Raw genomic sequence first — 15279 nt, forward strand, 5'->3', positions numbered from 1 at the left:
TTGAGAGAGTTTAAGGGAAATAAATCAGCCTATGTGGACTCAGGCTCTGATCCCAGCAGCTACAGGAAACCACTGTGTTATGGTGAAAGCAAGAGATTTAGCAATTCTGAGTCTTGATACCTCTGGATAACATTTAAGAGTTTCCATTACTAAGTTTGATGCATAAACTGAGCTACAGAGTTGGCCAAGGGAGGGCAAGCAGCGGGATAATACCAGACTTACAGGCAGAATTCAGACACTCCACTATGAGGAAATTAAATACTTAGAAGAAAAGAAATATATTACAATTCTAAAATGCCATTTATTCTGTGAGACTTCAAAATCTCCCAAGAGCTTTATGGTAAGAGTGCTATTGAAATGAAACCAATTTTGGTGTGGAAATTAGGGAATGAAGATGCCATGAAGGCTAGGGAGGAGAAAGAGGCATTCATTCCTTTTTTCTGGACAAATAGATCTTGGAAATGTTATAAATCTAAACAAATAGATGAACTTTAAAATATAGATAAGCCTTCACATACAACAAAAATTAAAGTATTGCTGGAGTTTGCCCTAGTGAGACTGGATTTGTGAAGACTAAAAATGATCTTAAAAAATCCTTCATATTCTGGTCTGTCCCATGACAGGTTTAGCTGACTCCTGCACTCCAAGAACCAAGGCACAGTTTCCTTTCCACAAGGCTGCTCAGTTGCAAGATTTTCTTGTGAGAAAACAAAGTATCTGAGAGTGCTCAGCTTGCCTGCTGCTAAGTGATACACACAGAGTGCTCAGCCGACCCAGAGTGGATCACAGTTACAGTTTAATAGTGCAAAATAATCTTGGCTTGACAGTTTTAGGACAGGAAACAAAGGAAAAGAACATATTTTAAATTGAAACAACAAGGAAAAAGTTATGGAGACAGAATGCAATTTCCTTTGTTGGAATGTGACCAGAGCACCAGGATTAAAGAATCAAGAAACTTATTAAGGCATATGAGGGTATAGAAGTGCACTGCTCTGTGTTAGGAGTTACTGGGGCACACGTCAATATTACAGACAGATAAACTCAATGCTCCGCTGTGTTGCTGCCAATTCCAATGGTTTTCATCCTTGTAAATGGTTTTGCTCCCCAGTACCTGGCCAAGAGTACAATGCAGCTCACCTGGATTGTGAAGAGTCGCCCTGAGAAGCCTCCCTTGCTGCCTGCAGTGGGCCAGGGGTCTCCAGCCTCCTGGCTTTCTGCAGGATGCTCCCAGGGGAAGGTCTCTCCCCACTCAGCCGGTCCTGTAAGAGGTTTTCTCTGCTCAGGTTCACATCAGAGTATGGGCAGCCAACTAAGCTGTGATAGAGAAACAAAAAAGAGAGCAGACAATGAAAGCTTTACAGTCATACAGCCTTCCCTACCTAAGGAAGAGAAATCCATCACAAACCCAGAAAAAAGGAGGCCATCTCAGGAGATGCTGTTATCCAGCTCTAGGTGTGAGAAAGCAGGGACCATATGGCAGAATTAAAACCCAAAGTCATGTTGTTAAAGAGCCACCACAAAGGATAAGAATTCATCCTCTGTAACTTGCTTATCAGAACAACATTTCATGAATCAACAGAGTTCTGCAACCTTTAGTCTGAAAAATTCAAAGCCCTTTGCTGTATTATAAACTACCAGGTCTTCTGACCTCCCACTTGAGATTGTTTTCTTGCTCCTAAAATAATTTACTTGCTTCTAAAACAATTTACCTCTTCTAAGAGCAGATAAGAAATCAAAAGGCAGAGCACAAAACATAAGCAACCTCTCCTCACTTATACTTTAACATCCTTCCCATGCCCTCTCTTCTTTAACTGTCTCGTTGCATGTTGTTCTTGGGTATATTATTTCACAAATATAACTCCTTCAGTACTGCTGGAATGTAGAATCTGGAGTGAATGAATCTGTTTGCATTGCAGCTATCATGATTATAGTGGTATAAACAAAATTTATGATCAAACAGCCTGCTTAGACACAAGAGGGAGCTGCGACTGCAGTTATAGCTATCTCCAGAATAACTAGCCTGAGATCGTTTCAGTGCAGTGCAGTTGCTTGGTGCTGCATCATTATAGTTATTACTGTTGTTGCTGTGGTTGTAGCTGCTATCACTGTCATTACATACGTGTAATGTGTCCCGTAGCGGGGGCCCCGCACGTGCCCGATGCCCTGGCAGCCTGGAGTGGGACACGCCTGTCCCACTGCTCCCTCTGCATCTTCAGCACCTGGGAGCAGCAAAAAAAAGGGAAGATAAACAGATTTGCACACGAGGAGCAGACTGCACTTAGGAAATTATCCAGCATAACAAAAGCTGTGTGCTCTATTTACCTAGAGGAACTTGCAGAGCGTGTCCAGTTTTGTCACACCAGCCCACAGGATGGATGTCAGGGCTGTCTGCATCCACCCAGAAATCGTAGTGATGGTCCCAGCCATCAAAATGTATCTGAAAGAAGCAGAAGTCTCAGGGAAAGACACAGTTCAGGGCATGACTCAGCTCTTACGTTAACTTCCCCCTTTGTTTCACCTTGCTCAGCTTGGGGCTGATTCATTCAATCTTTCAGATCAATTTTTCAGTCAGGTGCCATCATCTCTGTGCTCAGTCTAACTCTTTGTTTTCCTGCATCTGTGTTTCACAGAATAACCAGGTTCTGGTGACAGAATCCAAAATCCAGACCCAAGACCTGCTATTTGTGCTGATGACCTGTGTCTCCAGTCTGTCATCCCACAGCCCGTGGGACGCTCTAACACGCCAAGTCCAAAGCTATGCAAACACAAATGCTTATTTGTTTTGTTTTCTGTGGATCCCAAAATACCATAAAAGCCAACAAGTTTGGTGAGTTCTGCAGTGAACAAGCTGCAATTTTCTGCTGGATGAAGAGACTGCAGTAGCTCAGATCCAAGTCAGGTTAACAGAGACTGAGGATCACTGGAGTTTAAAGGCTACTGGGTTGTTCATGCAGGAAGGTTTCAATGTATGAATTGAGTATCTTGCCACTATGGACTGGCAAAGCTTGGCTTTTGTTCACAGCAATGAGACTCAAAACCAGCCAGATAATGGGGAGTGAACTCCACTCCTGCCCACGTAATCATCCTTTAGGAAGGAGATCTGTGGCCATGGAGTCTCCATCAGTGCAGCCTCCACTTTAGCTGGCTCAGAAACCAAAGTACAACAGATTATTTGGGTAATACATTTGCATGAAAAGACTAGGTTAAAATGCATTTATGTGACAAATTTGTACTGGAGAATGATGCTGCTTCCCACGTGTATCAGGATTTAAATTGCTTTGGGTTTCCCTTTCCTGGTAGGAAAAGAACACAGTTAGGCAGCTTCCCTAGCAGAACACTCCTGCTGCCATCAGTCACAGAGATCACAGGGAATATGCCAAGAGATGGGACATCACACTGTCGAGTGTTAGTTCAAAACAGTTACGTTAGAACAGTAACTGACACCAGGCCAATTCCATCAGATTTCAGCAAAACAAAGCAACAGGAACCAATTCCAGCTGGGCAGGCCCTGAGGCCACAGCAGCTGCCAGGCTGTTGTTTGCTGCTCCTTGTTCCCAGGTGTTGTTTTCCCTGCACTGCCCATCCCAGGGTTCTCAGCACAGGCTCTGCACTTGGGAGCAAGGTCATACCTTAACACGATGGTTGTCTCTGTCAGTGATTGTTGCCACTCTTATCAAGATGGGATTTCGTCTGTCCACAGCCTCTAACTTGGTATTAACCTGGAATCCGTGAGGAGGACGCTGCAAGAGAGGATTGTAAGCAGAATGCTAAAAAGCCTTGGAGTTCAGAGCTGGCACCTGCTCTGAATGAAATGTGCTCCAGTTTCCATCCACCCCTGGCTGCCTTTGGAGCTTTGGGTTATCTCACATGGCAGACTGTTCAGAGGCTAAAATCAGAGTTCCCAAGAGGTTAAAATCAGAGTTCCCAAGAGAACTTAGCTGAGTGTTTGTCAGCAGCCCCAAACTGCTGGAGAGGCAGCCTGAGGTGGCTCAGCACAGAGGAGCTGTCCCAGCCACAACAAGAGACCCTTCCCTCACAGACAAAAGGCCAGGAACCAGCACAATGGCTCCACTGGCACAGCCTCCCCAGGCTGACAGCACACCTCCCACACAGCAGGGACATGGTCTTCTCTAGAAGAGGAGACTGACAAGGGAGAGATCTCAGCAGTCCATATGAATATCTCCAGGGCAAGTGTCAGAGGATGGTGCCAAACTCTCCAGCAGGGCCAAGTGACAGGAAAAGGAGCAATGGTCCTGAAATAAAACACTAAAACCTCAACATGAGGAAGAACTTTTCGTGGAGGCTAGCAGAGCACTGGAACAGGGAGGGTTTGGAGTCTCCCTCTCTGGTGACATTCCAAACCCACCTGGACGCAAAATTCCAAAGCCACCCGTGTCACCTGCTCCAGGTGACTCTGCCATGGCAGGGGGTTGGAATGGATGATCTCCAGCCTCTCTTCCACCCTGACTATTCTGAGATGTCACACCAGTCAGGACAGTGGCCAGTTCTCCACTTCTCACATCTGAACACACCATTGGCTGAAGCCTCTCTTCACTACCCTACATCCTCCCTGGCATCAGCTACAGCTCCAGGCTATCAGTTATCCTCACTACACAGATTGCTCCTTATGACAACACCTGTGCTGCTCATGAACAACTGCTGGGAGCTGCTGTGCTGGGGCCCACAGCACCTCCTCTGTAAATGTTCACCCACCCTTTTCCTCAAACCCTGAAGACTTTGGGAAAACTCCAGAATGTTCTTTGACCTGATGTGTGCACCCTATGTAACCTCTAAGCAATAGACAGCTTTTACCAATTTTTCTATTTATCTGACTGCAAATTCCTCCTGTGACCTCCTCAGCAGAAGGTTATGGATGCTCATTCAAAACATGTCTCTCTTCGCTTCTGCACACAGAGGTGAGGGTTTTAGCAAGAAATGATAAATTGTCTATTTGAACATGACCAAGTTAATGAAATAATTAAAATCACTCTTCCCTCCCAGTCTTCCTTACCCTTGGTATTACCAGTGGCTGGGGGCAGGAAGGAGATGCACTCCTGAGCTAAGGGGTTTAACTCCACACCTGAAGCTCCTCTTTGGCCATTTCACCTGGACACAGACATCTATCAGACACTGGACACACTACAAAACAGACAATCTAAACTGCTTTTATTTTCAAGAGCATCTTATTGAACCAGCCAACCTTGTGTGTCCTCCCTGAAGAAGAGGCTGAGTGCTCAAGGTCCAAATCCTGCCCGAAGAGGAGCCAGGCTCTTTGCTTAAGCCTTGCTGAAGGGTTGCTGCCCCTTTGGCAATAGCTTATGAATGTTCTGAAATTGCCAGCCCAAGAGGATGGGCTGAAATAACAATGCTTACATTGGAACTGTCTCCTGAGTTTTTGGGTGGAGAGGGCAGAAATCCAGACCCAAGACCTGCTATTTGTGCTGATGACTTGTGTCTCCAGACTACATAAGACAGCTCTTTAAAATTGTTAAAAGCTAATTCAGTGAGAAATGCCTGTTCTGGCTCTCAACCCGCATTTTTATGTACTGATTTCCTGTAATTGCTAGCTGGAATAATAATAATTATTTTTAAAAAATCAATAGCTTTGCCATTTATTTGCACTTCAGTCCAACCAAGCCAGAAAAAAATAACAAGGTTTGATCTTGAAAGAGTCCTACTAACTGCTGATATATCAAATACCTTTTCTTTTTTGTCTCATTTTTGAAACACAGTTTTAGATGCTAATTTGCACTCTGGAATTTCATGAGGGCCAGAACTGGTCTTTCTACTCTTCTCCCAAAGCCTGATACCTGACGGAGCAGAAGAGTGGCTGCAAGAATGTCTGGAAAACAGAAAAGAAGGCAGACAAGGCAGCTGCATCCCACTTGGGAAGACACTTCACTTTGGAAGAATCCAAAGAAGGGAGCTCTGGGTACTGAACAGGCTCCCTGTCCTGAGCAAAGCCTCTTATGTTCAGGTATCTCTCACCACGCTTCAGACCCTGAAAATCTGAGGGAAGAAGCCACAATGGCAGATCTTACAGAGGACCTGGGCTGGGAGTTTTAAGTTCACATTTTCCAGCTCTATTGGGATTTCAAAAAAGCTCAGTCCATCCTTGGGGGCAACAACTGTGTCCCACTGACAGCTCCACTCCTCATCCTGCCCCCGGCTCCAAGGTGCTTCCCAGCCATGGGAAACCTCAATCCCAGGGATGTTCTGGATGTGCTGCAGATAACTCCTGTTAAAGCCCTACTGTTCTCTGAAGAGGCAAAAACTTCTTTCACCTCCCTGACACCACTCTGCAGCCTGCACCAACCTCATGTGGACACCGGCTGAAATCTGGCAATTATCAAACCTGTCTCGCTGAATTTTTGCCTCTCTTATCTGAGGCCTCCCTGATTGATTTTCGTTCTCAGTCCCAAAGATCTTTCCACAAAAATACACAGGAGGGCAGCAGGTATTAACCTGCAACTCCCACTTCAGAAAAAGGAACCAAGACAAGTGTCACGATGGCAAAGAAGAGTTTTTAAACATATTGCAAAGTTTAGCAAGGTGAGCCAGCAGCGTGGAAGGGGAAAAATCAAATTAAAAGTACACTCATTTTAGAGGCTTTTGGTTTGTTTCTGCTCACAGTGAGACTCCAGATAAACACACTGAACTGCAATGAAAGAAACAAAACTCACTGTCTCAAGGTTGAGAGAAGCACCTTCACACTGAGTCTGTAAGATGGTCTTAGGGGTTTGGCAGAGATGCTCTTTCATCTGTCAATACATTTATTTCTGGGGAGGGCACAGCTGGCTCCTCCCCAGAAGGACCATGATCTGTATCAGCACATGTAAATCCTTGATATGAACTTCTCTACCTTAATTCCAGCCTCACTAGCCAGGGAAGTACAGATTTCCACAACTGCAAGGTCAATTTTAGAAAGGTTTTTAAAACTTCATGTGGAGGGGACACCAGATAACTGCATTCTTTCTCATCTCTGTGCCCTCTATCAGGCACTTCCCACATACCTCTGGAAGCCACTGTGGACTGAAGGCTCTGCCCTTAAATCTGCTAATGAAGCCACTGAAGATACTTAGTCAAAAATCGTTTTGAAGTCAGCCTTCCATAGTATTAAAAAACAAAAAAATCTTGTGTTTTGCTCTGTGTTTTTGTTTTAGCAGCATTGAGATGATCTTAAACTCAAAGTTAACCACAGTTTCACCTTCGTCGCACAGATAAGGTGAACTATGCTCAAATAAAGCCTCTAACAAAAAAGGGTGGATAACAGCACCTGAGCAAGAGCAATCAAAGACATTCACCCACCAGTTTAAAGGCTCTTGCAGGAGCTGCTTGGGAATTAGTTTCTTCCAAGTACTTCTCCCATGAGAAGGCTTTGGAATCCCTGTGTCCTGAAAAAACAGAGAATAAACATTTCTGTAAGAAAACCCCCATATTTACTGTTACAAACAGCAAAAAGGCAGCTCTGTGACACTGTAATGATCACTTACAATGGATGGTGCCACCTTCAGCACCCAGAGCAGCTCTGCAGTTCCCCAGTGTAAAACTGGTAGCTTGAACCCTGGCGAGTTCACTTCTGCACAGCTTAATCAATTCTTACCCTCTAAAGAAAACTCCAATTGTGAGCTAGTCAGATGATTCTGTGACGTGCAATGGCATTACCAAGTTAATTTCCTGTTTTATGAACTACTCCATGTGTGAGCACCTGTAAGACTGCAGAACCTTCTCCTCTCCTGCTGCCTGCTCACCCAGGCTCAGTGAACCCAGCAGCCTGGAGAGAAAAGGCTCCACGGGTGTGCTGCTCCAACAACAGTGCCATGTCTCTCCCTGGCAATTACATTTAAGAAACTGCTCCATGTTTTTCCTATTTCAGTAATGTTTACCCCCAGGACAGGCTCTTTTTGGCAGGAGGGTGCAGTGACTAAATGCAGAGCACAGTCTGCAAACTGCTGCACTAAGTCCTTCAGCAGAGAGAGCAGAACTGGCTGCAGCTTTTGTGGGGGCACAGGAAATCCTGATATGAGCAGAGAACTGCAGAACCCAGCCCTGCTGAACCTTCCAGGAGCAGGGACAGATGAGGGAATGTTCACAAACCCTTCTACATCAACAGTGAAGACACTGAGGCCAATTCCCTCCATGCAGAAGGATCGGGCAGTGCTTCCTGCTCCACTGAACCTGGAACACAACAACTACAGGAATTCTTGCTCCAGGGCTGTCAGTCTGACAAATGTCAGGCTTAATTTTTTTATGTTTGCTATTCTTGAGCTGAATGAGCACTTCCAAGGCCTGAAAACAACACTGGTTTCCCTGTACGTTCTGTCCTCTCTTATTTGCCAACATTCTCTTCATTTACCAAATTCCAGTACGGCAGAAAAAGATGTGGATTAATTACTCCTTCATTTCCAAAAAATCCATCTAGGAAATCATTAGAGCATGGTGCTAACAATGCCAAGGCCATAGTTCAATCCCTGTATAGGCCATTCATTTAAGGACTAGACTCAATGATTCTTGTGGGTTCTCCCAACCCAGAGTATTCTGTGATTTCCAGAAATTCCATCTAGGAAATCATGGTACAGATCCCTTTTTCTCCCAGCTCACCCTGAAGGAAATGCTGGAAATCCTTCTCACTTTCTCGCTTCTAAAATCAAATTCAATTATAAATTACCAAACCCTGTTCCATTTTGTCCTAGCTTGCAAGATGTGTCTGGGTGTGTGCTCTGTCCCCACCTGTCAGAGCTGGGGCAGTTCTCTGCTGTTCTTGGGGCAGTTTTCTTCATCTCTCCCACAGCCAATCCTCCCTCCAGGAGATCTCTGCTGTCCATGGCCACTGAGTGTCCCTGCAGGGCTGATCCAATTCCAGCATCCCATGGGCAGATGCTGCGCCCAGGGCAGGAGCCAAGCATTCCTGCCTGGATGCAATCTGAGCCTGGCACAGCACAGCAGCCTTTGCCCCCTGCACTGCCAGAGGAGCAGCTTTCTGCTGCCCTGCATGGCCAGAGGGAGCCCAGGCCCATCTGCAGCAGCCCTGGAGCTGCAGAGGAAAACTCCCCCCTTGTGCAGGATCCCTGCTGCAGCAGAGCCACAGCTGGGGCTGCAGGAGGGCTGAGCCCCCATGGCATGGGGCTGTGCCACCAGCCTGAGCCACAGCGTGCCAGGGCCGGCTCTCACTCTGGGAGCATTGTTTTGTATTACTGCATTTTTATTTTTATATTTTCTTTTAATTTTTATTTTTTCCTAATAAAGAACTGTTACTCCTATTCCCATATCTTTGCCTGAGAGTCCTTTAATTTCAAAATTACAATAGGAGAGGGGTGGTTTACATTTTTCATTTCAAGGGATACTCCTGCCTTCCTTAGCAGACATCTGTCTTTTCAAACCGAGACAGATTTCTTCACTGAACTATGAAACAACATAAATTGCAGTGGCAAAGAGTAGGAACAACAATATTGTTCAGAGAATAAAGAGTTCTGAAGTGAACCTGGAACTTGCAAATATATAATTATGTGGAAGATATAGTTTGCAGGTTTTTTGCAACCTACCAGGTGGTGTTGTCAGTGGGGTTCCAGTTTCTTGGCAGTAGCCAACAGGACGGATATATGGGCTGCTCGTTTCACACCTGTACCAAAGAAGGAAAGTTGGCACCAGTCAGATGGAAAGCAAAAAGAAAGGCAGGATTTCGAATGCTGTCTGATAGGCCTTTGCTGGGGGAGCACATGCTTTCAGTGGGTGTGATCACGGTGTGGAAGACAAGCACTGCCTCGTTAGAATGTGTAACACTGGGTTTTCAAGGCATTCAAGCTGTCCCAAAAGAAAGGGGAATACAAAGTAAATCTTGAAAGGGTTTGGTTGGAAGGGACCTTGAAGTCCATCCTGTTCTACCCCTGCCATGGCAGGGACACCTTGCACTGTCCCAGGCTGCTCCAAGCCCCGTCCAGCCTGGCCTTGGGCACTGCCAGGGATCCAGGGGCAGCAACACCTGCTCTGGGCACCCTGTGCCAGGGCCAGCCCACCCTGCCAAGGAACAATTCCTAATTCCCAATATCCCATCCATCCCTGCCCTCTGGCACTGGGAAGCCACTCTGTGTGTCCTGTCCCTCCATCCATTGTCCAAAGACCATCTCCAGCTCTCCTGGAGCCCCTTCAGGCACCACAAGTTTTCTTACCTCCAGTGCTTCCCAGCCAGCTCAGGCAACCCCACTGGCTCTGTACTGAGCTGCCCAGCACACAAATGGGAAGGGAACTACCTGGCAACTGGCTCTTTGTGAAAACCCCAAGGAATTACTCAGATGCCTGAAAACTGATATAAGATCCCAGCTTTAGGGCCTGCATGTAAAACAAAGCCAGTCTACCTTCAGCCATGTATCAGAAATAGAGTCTTTTACCAGTAGTCATAGCTCTCATCCCAGTTATCGAAATGTATCAGCAGCCGGTTTTCCACCATGTCTGTGATGGTGGCAACACAAACCATGGATGGGTTCTTCTTGTCCACTGCCTCCAGTTTCATTCCCAGACGAAACCCAGAAGGTGTGACAGGCTAAGGAACAGGACACCAGGAAAGAGAAATCAGCCACATTCTTGATCAAGCCATTGAAATCCCCATTATAAACTCCTTTGATCCCAAAACCCACAGAACAAAACACGCTACAGTGACTATCAAGATGTTTGCAGACAGGATTTTCCATGAGTTCTGGCAATGACTATTACTAAAAAAGAGCTAATGTGGCTCAAAAAACAGAATTTCCAGGTTCATTGACCACTGCAGCCTCCCAGGCTGAGACACCCTGCAGTGATTTGTTGAGGATAATGGGCATTGCACATCCTGTTTTATTGGTGGAAAAGTTAGGGGAGTCTTCAAGGAGACAAAGTGCCTGAGTGGGAAGTAGGGCAGAGCTGGGCCCTGATCCTGCTGGAATCAGTGACTGTCCATGTGCAGCCTCCAATCCACCAGCCTGTGGGTGGATCCCAGTAACACGGAATGGGATGGAGATATCACAGGAACTGAGACAGCACCACTGGGGAAGGATGACAAAAGCTCAAGATCCACAGCCCCATAATGAATCACACGGCACACATGAGCATACTGCTTGAATCCAGAAATTATTTTGGAAATTATTAAATTACATGAAAGTGACACAAATATCTTGACTGTAGGGGCACAGTAAAACAGACGGTTGTAATATATTTAATAAAAGGTTCAGTAAATCTTTTCCTCCAGCATTAAGGAGGAAGGAAAATACAAATTCTTTCTCTGGAATGTCAGTGACTGGGGAAAGGAAGAAAAATTGTACTAATTTTCCTTCTAAAAAATAAAACACAGCACGAAGTAGTTTGCATCTGATTGTACCATGGCTGTACCTCTGACATAAGCATATTAAAACCACATAAATATTCTGATCAAAACTCACATAGCACCAGACCTATTGAAACCCCTTCTATTCCATATCACCACTTACACTGCTGAGGGTCTTAAAAAGGCTTTTTGGAGCTGCTTGAGCTTTGCAGTTCTTCAGATAGGAAGTCCAATTAAATTCTCCCTCCTTGAAACCTAGGAAGAGAGAAAAAAAGATTGTTTTACATGGCCCTGGTACATTCTGGTGGGTTTTTCAGAAATGGAAATTACCTGGAAAGAATATGAACTTTGCATGAAAACTACCCTGCTATGATCTCCAAGGGCTGTGCATTTCAGCTAAACCAGCTCTCTCTTATTCACCATAATGTCCAATCATTAATCTCAACCTTCAAATGTTTCTAGAAATTGAATGCAGGAAAGAACTGAATGCAGAAAATAAGTATGTTCTGAAGCACAGAGAGACATTCAATCCAGAGTTTCTGCTGTAACTAACACTGTCAGTCTTTAGGAATATCACAGAGAAGATATTTTGCTCTTTTGTGAGTCACTGTGTTAGTTAAACCTCTTCCCTTTAGCCCCTCAGATCAAGTTCCACAATGAAATCACACTAAAAATGAAATATGCAGAGCCAGGACATTGTCGTAGAATTTATAGTTTCTCGTACACCGCTCTATTTTCTGTCATACCTTTAGGAGGGAGCAGCTTATGGCTTGTTTTTTCACACCAGCCCACAGGGTGGATGTCTGAGGAGTCAGCATTAGCCCAGAAGTCGTAGCACTCTGGGTAACCATCGAAGTGCAGTCGCATCCTGTACCCCTGGACCTACAGGGAGAGAAGCTCTGATTATCACCAAAGGTCACAAAGGAGAAAAAGAATCACTTATAAAACACTCCCTCATGTTTGCACTTACAGAGAAAGTAACTTAGGATCTCATTTCTTTCTCAGAAACTCTAGTTGTACTTTAACTTATTTGCTCTCCCAGTTTCCAGCTTCCTCTTTCCCCACTTCAAACAGCTGGAAACAGAACTGGTCAGTGGAACCTCCCTGAGCCCCTGCTCCATGCCATGAACACATTCCTGGGGTACAAAAGCAGCCCCAGAACTTAAATGTCTACACCAGATCAACCCAGATTTCACATAACTGAAGCTGCATAAAAGCATTCTGACTTGTTTATATTTACTAAATCTTGGGGCCTTGTGGCATTGTTCTTTTTCATACTCATTCACTACAGGCAATTAATAGGTTTGCTATTCTTAGTTACAAGTGCAAAAATCTGCCAGTAGGATTTCAGGCAAAGATCCTTAATTACATAACACCTTTCCTTCATTGTCACCATTAATTAACTAACTAAAGTGCTATTACTCTTATGTTTCTACTTTTTATTGAAAAAAGAAATAATTCCAGATGTACATGGGACTTTTGGAATCAAAGACAAGAAAAGCAACTACCTCAGCAACTGTGAGAACACAGAATCGAGAGGGGTGTTCAGGATCCACCCCTTCCAATTTCATTCCGACTTTAAATCCATTTCGGCCTTGTGGGAATGACTGATACTGTGAGGGGGCAAGAAACATTTGTTTTTAATTCCTAAAGACAAAATCTATTGCAGAGCAATCATAACATACTTAAGGCTTCAATTTTTATATTTCAGGTTTCAAAAGCTCAACTCAGAGAAGAAAATCCCACCCCAAGTGACTGTGGCTCCAACAGACAGGTGCAGGCTCAGGGATCAGTAATGGCACCATCACCTTATTTCACATTTACTCATTATTCTAATTATTCTCTCGAAACCACTGCACTGTTGCAACTAGTTACGAACGCATCTTTGAGCAGATGCAGAAATGAGCTCTTCTCAAACACAAAAGAATCCCCTTCCCAGCTCAGTGCAGAATCAAAGAGCTGGGAAAGCCATAACCACTTTGTGTCAGTCCAGACCCCCACCAAAAGGTAACTTGTCAACTTCAAATGGCGAAAGGGACAAGGCAGGCTTGATCTGCAGCCCAGTTTTACAGTTATTCCAGACAACTTTTGTGCTTTTCATTTAACTGCAGTCTTAATGCAAGTGAGACAGTTGAAATACAGCAAAAGTTTAAAAGCACCCTGAACTGGGGCTGCAAATGACCCAGTGCAGGACTGGACCTTCCTTTTAAGCTCCCTCTGGGGGGACCAACAGCCCTGGGCTCTGCAGACCTCACTGGGAGCTGCACATTTAACTGGGTGCAGAGGCAGCTTCACCGAGGCTGGACTCGGCCTCTGGCACTGCCACGTGGCTGACACAAGCCCACCCTCCCTCCTGGCACTCCCAGCGTGCCCACACCATGGCCTGAGCAGCACAGGACAGGCTGGGAGGGCTCTGCTCAGCCCCACAGGACATGGGACAGACAGCAGGCTGTCCCTCTCCAGCCTAACAGCCACTGGGCCAGAGGAGAGCAGATCCAAACAGCTGCTGCTCATCTGTGGGATTCAACCAGCATTTTGTACACCCTGCTTTGGGATGAGATGCCCAGGGAAAATGCCTGTTTCCCTGCCCTACTTGTACCAAAACAACTCAGAAATACAAGTGCAGGCTTAAGGGTGGTCTGCAGCCCCACCTCATCCTGTGACTGCCAGTAACCCTGAAATGTTGCCTGAGAAAAACAGCAAGAGAGTGAAAAAAGCTGCCAACCTCTCTGAACAGCTTTAGGGAAGCAGCTGGCATCTGTTCCTCTTCCAAGTAGGAAGACCAGTTCCATACCTTCTTCTTTCCAGGAAGCACTAATTAATCAAAACAACAAGAAAATGAACGCTTCTCTCTGATGCCTCCTGCTCTGCTTCTCCTCTCTTCTCCTCCTCCTCCCATGTTTGCTGTGGCACCCCAAAAGAGAGAGTGTTACTCAACTTCTGAGGAAAGGTTTTGCTTTCCTTCTCTGCTTTTGCTTGCTTTTGGAAACTCCAGCAATAGGAAAACTGTGCTCATTCCTCAGGAAATGAAAATTTATTGTAGCACAGGTCAAATGAACTGTGGCACCTGGACCGCTGGCAAGCTGCCCATGGAAAGGTGCCAAGGAAGAGTCTGGACAAGACAGAATAACTTAAAATTGTGGGAATTAATTCCTCCTCCTGACATTTCACAGAGGAATAAGGGGTTAAATATAAACTAACAGGTAGCACAGAGAGGCACATAATTGCTGCTAAAATAAGCCTAAAATAAAATAAATTAAAAACCAAGTGATTTTTTTGCTAAGTTGACAATATTTTTTTTTATATACACACATATATTTATAACTTCCTCATAATACAATGCATCTACTAGAGAGGCAGCTCCCAGATGGAAACAACTTGGATTCATTCTGGTAGAACCACAGTCATACACAGAGAAAATTACATTCTAAATGTACATTAAAACTCTCCCCTCCAGTTACATACTGACTGATTTAAGGTATATAATACATTTAACTCATAGTCTACAATCAATCACGTTGTTTACAATTTATTTTTTACTTAGCACTCTAGGCTGTGACTGAAGCTCTCCAAAGTCAATGAAAAAAAGATTCTTATTATCTTCAGTGAGCTCTGGATGAAGCTGACTCCTTCCAGATCCTTACCCTGTGTCCATTATGCAGGCAAATCCAGGATATTCCTGCTAATACATCTCTGAAGCCGACAGTGGTAAGAGGGTTATGGACGCAATAAGCTGTTCTGAATGTGAAATGAGCTCTCCTGTCCTTTATTCTTCTGTTTATTATTATTCACTTTATAATAGCTACTAAAAAAAATCTATAAACATTAAAGAAAAGAGACTATGAGCTTAGCTCACCTTGTTTTATTGGTTTAGTGTTTCTGCGGCTTTTCATATTATTTGATTTATTCTTCTCCTAGACACAGATATGTTAAAAAGAAGTTTAGCAAGATTGTTTTCCCTTCCCTCCGATCATCTCACAATGCAG

The 15279-nt window shown here is 44.7% G+C and overlaps 1 protein-coding gene across 5 annotated transcripts in view; it reads right to left on the minus strand.

Moving 5' to 3' along the window:
* The window catches only part of LOC134429940 (lethal(3)malignant brain tumor-like protein 3), a 43275-nt gene that overhangs the window by 16060 nt on the left and 11936 nt on the right, over positions 1-15279 (minus strand). For 3 of the 5 annotated variants that reach the window (XM_063177355.1, XM_063177356.1, XM_063177354.1), the window contains exons 4-15: positions 15150-15207; positions 14019-14107; positions 12802-12906; positions 12040-12175; positions 11457-11548; positions 10386-10537; positions 9543-9619; positions 7309-7394; positions 3630-3740; positions 2323-2437; positions 2120-2219; positions 1138-1314 (exon numbers count right to left, since the gene is read on the minus strand). In XM_063177355.1, the coding sequence (XP_063033425.1) occupies positions 1138-1314; positions 2120-2219; positions 2323-2437; positions 3630-3740; positions 7309-7394; positions 9543-9619; positions 10386-10537; positions 11457-11548; positions 12040-12175; positions 12802-12906; positions 14019-14107; positions 15150-15207 (1298 nt within the window). The remainder of the gene's footprint in view (positions 1-1137; positions 1315-2119; positions 2220-2322; positions 2438-3629; positions 3741-7308; positions 7395-9542; positions 9620-10385; positions 10538-11456; positions 11549-12039; positions 12176-12801; positions 12907-14018; positions 14108-15149; positions 15208-15279) is intronic. The other 2 variants (XM_063177358.1, XM_063177357.1) reach the window with 1 other exon arrangement.

Source organism: Melospiza melodia, chromosome 27, assembly GCF_035770615.1.
Source record: "Melospiza melodia melodia isolate bMelMel2 chromosome 27, bMelMel2.pri, whole genome shotgun sequence".
NCBI lineage: Eukaryota > Metazoa > Chordata > Aves > Passeriformes > Passerellidae > Melospiza > Melospiza melodia.